At 40.0% G+C, this 9,136-nt stretch overlaps 1 protein-coding gene across 2 annotated transcripts in view; it reads right to left on the bottom strand.

The window, feature by feature from the left end:
* Positions 1-8,725: 8,725 nt before the first annotated feature.
* The window catches only part of slirp (SRA stem-loop interacting RNA binding protein), an 8,281-nt gene continuing 7,870 nt past the window's right edge, over positions 8,726-9,136 (bottom strand). For both annotated transcript variants that reach the window (XM_028565232.1, XM_028565233.1), the window contains exon 4: positions 8,726-9,129. In XM_028565232.1, coding sequence (XP_028421033.1) covers positions 9,061-9,129 — 69 coding nt within the window. In that variant the 3' untranslated portion in view covers positions 8,726-9,060. The remainder of the gene's footprint in view (positions 9,130-9,136) is intronic.

Consider the following 9,136-nt stretch of genomic DNA (forward strand, 5'->3'; position numbering starts at 1 on the left):
GCAGAGACGCTGTGTGGAAAGCTGCGAAGATGTCACCGCAATTGCTCGACAACGGATTAAGATTAACGGAGGATCTCTCTAAAGAAGACCGAGAACGAAGGAGCAAAGCCAGCGATAAAAAAAGCTTGAGAGGAGGGAAAACCAGCCTTCTTCATTGGTGGTCGCGGATTTGTCAGCGGATTAGAAGTCCCTCTGCCCACCTAAGAAACAGTCTCGCCTGCTACCGGTTAACACAAAGACACCCACTGGTTTGATTTGCACTACATTCAGAGTTGATATTGTCATAGTTTATGTTGGTCTGTTTGTAGCTGATGTCAATTTTTGGAAATCTCAATGGGGTAACGATATTTGGTTCTCTCAGGGCTCAGAGAGATCTGCTGGAGTAACCACGCTCAAAAATACTTTCTCAGGTGATGTCTTACACTCAGACTGTGACCCCCTAGGACACTACGTATGTCTTATAATTAGAGTTGACAACATTTCTAGCATTGTTATTGATATTTACGGTTACAATAACAAACTTGACAATGATAAATTACTTGATTCTATAGAAGAAAGAATTACATTTTGGCTTACCAGATACCCAAACTCTATTCTTTTAACTGGTGGAGACTTTAATATTGCCCTAGATCAGGGGTCACCAACACGGTGCCCGTGGGCACCAGGTAGCCCCCAAGGACCACATGAGTAGCCCTCAGGCCTGTTCTAAAAAATAAAATTGAATATTGATATCTGTTTCCCATCTTGTTAAGTCATTGTTGATAATTATTGTGAGAAATCATTAACATGATCAGGGTCTTCACATAGATGAGTGTCATTAATCATTAATAATCATATATAACTAAAGGCAAACTGAGCACATTTGTCATTTCAGAAGAGTGTATCAAACTGGTAGCCCTTCGTATGACTCAATACCCATAAAGTAGCTCTCAGTTTCAAAAAGGTTGGTGACCCCTGCCCTAGATAATGCTATTGACAGGTGGCCCCCTGGGCGGCCTTCCTCCATCAGCACAAACCTTAAAAGACTTATGGGAAGATTTAACATTGTAGATGTATGGAGAGAGAAATTTCCTGATGAAGATCCTTTACTTGGAGCAACAGGTCAGGATCCAGCCAGTCTCGCATAGATTTTTAGCTATTATCCAGTAACATTGAAAAAAAGAAAGTTACAGTAACTATCCATGCCACACCCCTCACTGACCATAGAGAAATTCATGTAAACACCCACTTTAGTGTATCTAATACATTCCATAGATCGTGCTACTGGAAATTAAACAAATCCCTGTTAAAACATGAAAAGGTTAAGACTGAAATTATTAGGTTAATTACTCATTATTACAACAAGGCTAAAAAGGAAAAATCCTACAACACTAACTGGGAACTGCTTAAGTTTGAGTCAGGAACATTTTTGAGACAGTATGGAACCTTTATTGCCAAAACTAAAAGAGCCGAAGAAGATGAAGTCATAAATACAATTTTATCAGAGACCACCCAAGGAAGTTTCAGAGGAGGATAGACTACTTCTCTTACAACTCCAAAACAAATTGGACGAATTATATCGACAAAAAGCAGAGGGAGCCTTTGTAAGGTCTAGGAAAAGATGGCTGGAGGAGGGGGAGCAAAATTCTGCTTACTTTTTCCGTCTTGAAAGGTACCAATCTAAAATGAATTCCATCCATAATTTAGATATTAATGGGGTCATTACTGATGATGCTAAATTAATTGCAAATTTTTGTTAAAAATTCTATAGCAACTTATACAGCTCAAAATATAATAAAGAAGCTACGTCTCATTTTCTTAACTCCTTAAATAATGTAAGAAAGATTGATGTGGCAGACAAAGATTATTGTGACACCCCGCTTACATTGGCACAGGTCGCTGATTCAATTGCTCGACTTAAAAACAATAAATCCCCCGGCACTGACGGGTTAACTGCAGAACTTTATAAAGCGTTCTCAGAGCATTTGGCCCCATTTTTACTACAGGTTTTTACGGAGTATAGAGAATGATTCCCTTCCTCCTAGCTTCACTCAAGGGCTGGTCACACTGATTCTGTAGGCCGGTGTGGCAGTTTACTGAGGCGTCGCGTTGCTCGCTGTGGCCGAGCCAGGGCCGTACTGGGACTGAAATCCAGCCCGGGACTTTAAGATGGAGAGGCCTTTTACGTGAGTGACCTTGGTGCACGAGCAGAAGGATTTTTTGCAGTTATTTTAATAATAGTGTTTTTACGGTATAAAGACAATCAGATTATGCTGAAGACCTTCAAGAAACTTTAGGATGACACCTGCCTTCTCAAGTTGTATAAGCAAGTCACCACTGCACTGAACACAGACAGGTCAGCAAAACCTAATCTCAAACACATACAGTGGGGGAAATAAGTATTTGACCCCTTGATGATTTTGCAGTTTTGCCCACTTACAAAGAATGCAAAAATCTACAATTTTAATCATATGTACATTCTAACAGTGAAAGACAGAATCCCAAAGAAAATTCCAGAAAATCACATCATATGAATTTATTAAAATTGATAACCATCTGATGAGGAAAAACAAGTATTTGACCCCCTGGACAAACAGCATGTTAATATTTTGTAGAAAAGCCATTATTGGCCAGCACAGATGTCAAACGGTTTTTATAGTTGGTGACAAGGTTTGTGCACATTTCGGCAGGGATGTTGGCCCACTCCTCCCTGCAGACAGCCTCCAAATCATTCAGGTTCCGAGGTTGTCACCTGGCAACTCGAATTTTAAGCTCCCTCCAAAGATTTTAAATCGGATTCAGGTCTGGAGACTGGCTAGGCCACTCCAGAACCTTGATGTGCTTCTTCTTCAGCCACTCTTTTGTTGCTTTGGCGGTGTGCTTAGGGTCGTTGTCGTGCTGAAACACCCATCCTCGACCCATCTTCAGCTCTCTCACTGAGGGAAGGAGATGTCGGTCCAGAATTCCACGATACATGGCCCCGTCCATCCTCCCCTCAATACGATGGAGTTGTCCCGTCCCCTTGGCTGAAAAGCACCCCCAAAGCATGATGTTGCCACCACCATGCTTGACGGTGGGGATGGTGTTCTTTGGGTTGTACTCGGTGTTCTTTGCCCTCCAAACATGACGAGTTGAGTTGAGGCCAAAAAGTTCTATTTTGGTCTCATCTGACCACATCACCTTCTTCCAGGCCTCTTCTGAGTCGTCCAGGTGGTGAATGGCGAACTTCATGCGGGCCTGTACATGTTTCTTCTTGAGCAGGGGGACCTTGCGTGCGCTGCAGGATTTCAATCCATGACGGCGTAGTGTGTTACCAACCGTTTCTTTTGTAATTGTGGTCCCAGCTGCCTTCAGTTGATTCATCAGTTCCCCCTTGTGGTTTTGGGATGATTCCTCACCGTTCGCATGATCAGGGACACCCCACGAGGCAAGATCTTGTGTGGAGGCCCAGACCGAGGGAGGTTGGCGGTGGTGTGGTGCTTCTTACATTTCCTGATAACTGCACCGACAGTTGATCTTTTCTCTCCAAGTTGCTTTCCGATTCTCTTGTAGCCCATCCCAGCCTTGTGCAGATCAACAATCTTGTCCCTGATGTCCGTAGAAAGCTCTTTGGTCTTGCCCATGGTGGCTGCTGGTTGTTTGGGTGTTGACAGGTGTCTTTCATACAGGTATCGAGGTGAGGCAGGTGTATTTGATGTAGATAATTGGTTCGGATTGGGGCTGTGTCTTAAAGAAAGACTAACTGGCTTGTAGGAGCCAGAATACTTGCTGTTTGTCCAGGGGGTCAAATACTTGTTTTTCCTCATCAGATGGTTATCAATTTTAATAAATTCATATGATGTGATTTTCTGGAATTTTCTTTGGGATTCTGTCTTTCCCTGTTAGAATGTACATATGATTACAATTGTAGATTTTTGCATTCTTTGTAAGTGGGCAAACCTGCAAAATCAGCAAGGGGTCAAATACTTATTTCCCCCACTGTAAGTCACAGTATACTGCTAACTACCAGCATGGCATGTGCACAGTCAGTTGGAGTGATAAAATAATTACAAATACTCACACTCATATACTCAAAAACTACAATGCAGTCCCATAAAATAGTGTGTGTGTGTGTGTGTGTGTGTGTGTGTGTGTGTGTGTGTGTGTGTGTGTGTGTGTGTGTGTGTGTGTGTGTGTGTGTGTGTGTGTGTGTGTGTGTGTGTGTGTGTGTGTGTGTGTGTGTGTCCTTACTTTCTCAGCTTGGCTCCCTGGCTCAGCTTCCCCTGTGAAGGACCCTGCCTCTGCTTACTGATTGTGCAGCTACATATCATATGCATGAGAAGAACATCAGTTATAAATATGACTAAGAATAAAACATTTTCTAATTCAATCTGTGCTTCAGTCAAGTTATTATCTAGTATGTGGAACTATTGGCATTTTATCCTATATGTAGGATAAACTACTCAGGTGGTTTTTATTATTTTGTGATCCTCGCCCGGATCAGGGAACCCGAAGGCGAGACAAGAGGTTAGATACACACTACACCAGACGTCCCCAGAAACACGGGCTCTTATCCCCCTGTATATGACAAGCACTGCCCGAGGGGCTCTTTAAAACCAATGATTTTTCTTTTGTACCTACGGTCTCAGCCGTCCTCCCAGGGTCACGGAGGCCACTTCCTTCTCAAGGACGCCCGCCTTGCCCTCCTTGGTCGCCGGACTGAGAGATGGGGATGCTCAGAGGCTCTGACCAGGCTGTGCGGTTAGGGGAATGCACTCCCAGTAGGAGATAACAGGAGGTCTGCATGTCCGAGTCGATCCCCGCCGGGACGCGACTCTCCACGGGGGGTTAAAGAGGAGTCTCTAACCCCTGTAAGGGGGAAACTCTCCCCGCTTGACAGCGGGTAAAACAATCCCAGAGAAAATAAAGAACTGGCAAAAGTTGGGTCCCCTAGTCCAAAGTCGGACTCAGGTGGTTTTTATTATTTTGTGACAAAAGCAGAAATTAAAAGCAAGTGGTCCTCTACAAAATAGAAATAAAAATAAAAAATAAAGCTAAAGCCTTTGCACTAGCAGAGGTATTTAAAGACGCTTCTCTTTTCCTCCTATGTGTCCCACACTCATATGAGCGCAGGTAATCTCCTCTCCGGTGTCAAAGAGGGCAAATAAATCTTTCCCCAGCAACAAAAGGCATCCGGGCAAAATAAGAGAGAAGAGCATTTTTTGGCCTCTGTTTAACAGAGGTATTCAAAGCCGCTTCTCAGAGATAGTATTTTTTCTTTTTCTTTTCCTCCCTTACACTCAGCGAGCGCAAGGGAACCCCTCTACAGCTGAGAGGGGCATAATGAATCTTTCCCAATGCAACAGAAGAAGTGCAAGGGTAGATGGAGAAGGCTTCATGGCATCCCGATGCCAGGTAAAGCGCTCGGGTAAAAGAGCCCGAAGGGGGACCCAAAAGGGGCTCAAAAGGGACCCAAAAGGGTTTGCTACTCGGCAAAAACACTCATATTTATACACGAAAAACATTTTACTCCCCCCAAAGTTATCAAAAGGGACGTACTTTATGTACTTCCTTGTCCTTGTTAGGTAATGTAGGAAACACTTCACAAACAACGTTACAGTAATGAACTTCATGAACTCTACAGCTTGTGTGCTGTGTATGGCCACACATGCGCCTTCAAGATGCACACACACACAGTTGCATGCACCCGTCAAGGCCGCAGCTATCTGCCTTATCTGTCGTGGTGCTTTCCTGCACTCTTCACAGTTTCTCAATAAAAGCTCTTTCTGTCATAAAATGCAAAAACAGATCAGTATAAGCAAAAAACAGATTAATATATAAGCAAAAACAGATTAATATGTAAGCAAGATATATATGTTATTTTTTGGGGTTTTCAACACACGCACTCTAAGCAATGATATAGTTTGCTTTTCAAAACACATCTATCTAAGTGATTATATAGTTATCCTGGTAATACTGATAACGTAATATATGTTGTAAAGCAAGAAATGTCATGGATTCTGCTATTTCTTTGTTTTGTGGTTTTCATCTGGCCTCGCGGACACCAATTCACACATTTGACACAATTATAGATGAGACACAATCAGGCTTTATGAGAAACAGGCATATCTCTAATAATATTAGACTAGTATTAGATATTTTTGACTACTCTGACTTAATATCTGAAGATAGCTTCATCCTCTTCTTAGACTTCTATAAGGCCTTTGATACAATAGAACACCAATTTATTTTTCTATCTTTATAGAAATTTGGTTTTGGTCACTTTTTCCGCAAAGCAGTTAAAACCTTATATGTTAATGGAAATAGCTCTATAAAACTGAAAAATGGAACTTCCCCTAGATTTAATCTGGAACGGGGTATTCGTCAGGGATGCCCAATTTCCCCTTTTTTTTTTTTTTTTTTTTATTATATTTTCTTATCGTTTTTACTTTGTACACACATTCTCACAACTTATGTATGTAATAGTACTATACAAGGAATCTCTATTGCAGGTAGGGATATCATCATCAGTCAGCTTGCTGATGATACCACAATCTTTTAAAAAAATGCAAGCCAGATACCTGTAACTATTCAAGTAATTAACCAGTTTTCAGAGGCCTCTGGTTTATGCCTAAATATTAATAAATGTGAGCTGTTGCCTTTAAAAGACTGTAACATACAAACTATTTGCAACATTGCGATCAAGAAAGAAGTTACGTACTTGGGTATTATTACTAAAGATCAGAAAATGAGATGTCCGTTAAATTTCTCTCCAATCATTAAAAAAACTCAGAACAAACTGAACCAGTGGTTGTAAAGGGACTTATCTCTAAAAAGCAGAGTGTTGCTTACCAAGGCTGAAGGAATATCTAGGCTTACACACTTCGTTACACTTGGATAGTAAAATCTGTAAAGACACTGATAGAATGCTTTTTGACTTCATTTGGAAAAACCGTATCCATTATATCAAAAAACGTGTTGTTAAGAATAAATATGAATCTGGTGGGCTAAATTTTTTGGACTTCAATACTCTAAATAATACCTTTAAGATTAATTGGACTAAGCATTTTCTTAAAAACCCTGTCTCGATTTGGAATTTTATTCCCCATTATATATTCTCTCGTTTTGGTGGTCTGGGCTTTATTTTGAATTGTAACTACAATGTAGACAAACTTCCTGTAAAACTGTCCACTTTTCACAAGCAGGTCCTCTTAGCTTGGTCTCTTATTTACAAGCATAATTTCTCACCTCACAGGTATCTAATTTGGAATAATATATATTAAATAAAGATATTTTATATAAGAACAAGTCATTTTATTTTGAGAATTGGGTACGCAATCAGATTCTGCTGGTGGACCAGCTATTTAATGTAGAGGGGCGACTTTTCTCCTATAGAGAGTTTTTATCAACATATAACATTCTACACCGAAAGAATTCGCAATTGTATTTGATGCCTTTCCATCAGGCACAATCATGCTTTTTAAGTATACTGGCAGACTTCCACCTACTTCTGTCTCCCTCCCCAATGTGGCTGAATCACCAGTTGGAAGAATCTGTTTTTCCCAACTTCCTCATAATAATAAGAACATTCGTGCATTATTTCAGAAAGAGATTGTTTCTATTCCAAATGTTACATTTTATTGGAACCGATTTGTAAATGACATTGATTGGAAAAAGGTCTGGATGATTCCTCACAAATACTTGATAGTAAACAAGGTGAAAGAAGTATCTTTCAGAATAATTCACAGATATTACCCTGCTAATCATTACATGATTACATTTAAAAGAGACATCAACAACTGTTCTTTTTGTGAAGACCACCCAGAGACTGTTCTGCACCTCTTTTGGCATTGCCCACACACTTATTGTTGTATGTTATGTACATTTTGGCTATTCACATGTGATTTGTACCATTTTTTTGCAATAAAAAATAAATAAAAATCCAGCCCGAGTTTCCCACGGTTTCCCACCTCTGATTCCCACAGGAAGTTACGTGAATGGTGACGTTTTCACTTGGAAAAACGTTTGTCCAATGTCCATGCACGGTAACGCTGCTGGAGTGATGACTCAACCAGCTCCTTCTTGACGCTACATTTCCCTATAAAATATCACGTTTTGTTACAAATATAACTACCCAGCAGTAACCTACCTTACTAATTTACTACTAACTAACTAGTAACTACCCTAACCCTTATTTTTAATTACTTTAAAACAAAGCATTGTGAAGGTGTCACTTTCTAATTTCTAACTATTTTCATGATTCAATTAATTAATCAACAAAATAATCAGCAGACTAATCCATAGTAAAAAAGAATCAATAGTTACAGTCCTTTAGAACATTTTTCATAATCAGCTCCACCTCAAACAACTACAGGAGTAAAATGCTGTTTACACATTAATACATAATAATGTAAGATCAGTCACAGCAACATGTTTCTGCATGACTACTTTGACTTTCAATACAAGGACTAATAGTATTACCCGGATTATACTTACATTTTTTAGTAAGATTGTAAATGCAGAAGCTTTACTTACTGTATAATGGATTATTTTTTACGGTGTACTTTTAATTAAGGATCTGAAAACTTCCGCCAACACTGCAGGAGTTTATTATCTTCTGGTGCCCAAGCATTTAACCTGCTCAAGCCAGCTAGCAGTGTCATTAGGCAGTTCGCACTTGGTTCCTTTACTCAAGAAAAAGTAGTAAAACCACAAAATAAAATACTATATTACAAGGAAAGAGTTTAACTAACAACGTAAGACACAATGGATTTAAACTTTTTATTGCCATACATTAGATGATAGTGTGTGACAGGATGGTTAAAGTAAAACACTTATCACTGACAAAAAACTAACATTACTTTTAGACAATGCATTACAACAATGGCAATAATGGTGAGGTCCAAATTACCTGAAGGTATATAAAGGATTAACACCCGTATACATGAACACTGGTAGACTGGTCTAAGTTTTCATTATGTCCCAAACAGAATTGCAAAGGTTTAAATATAAAACAGCAACCACAAATAGTCTTAGTGAATCGGGGACAGAAGAAAACAACAGCACACGTTTGTGTCTTATCCACGGAGCAGTATCAGAGTTTCAGTCATATTCACTGTCTTTGTTTGACCTCTGCCCTGCAAATGGACGTCTGTTCCTCTGAACCTGGAGCTGAAAA

The sequence above is a fragment of the Perca flavescens genome, chromosome 20 (assembly GCF_004354835.1).
Source record: "Perca flavescens isolate YP-PL-M2 chromosome 20, PFLA_1.0, whole genome shotgun sequence".
Lineage (NCBI taxonomy): Eukaryota > Metazoa > Chordata > Actinopteri > Perciformes > Percidae > Perca > Perca flavescens.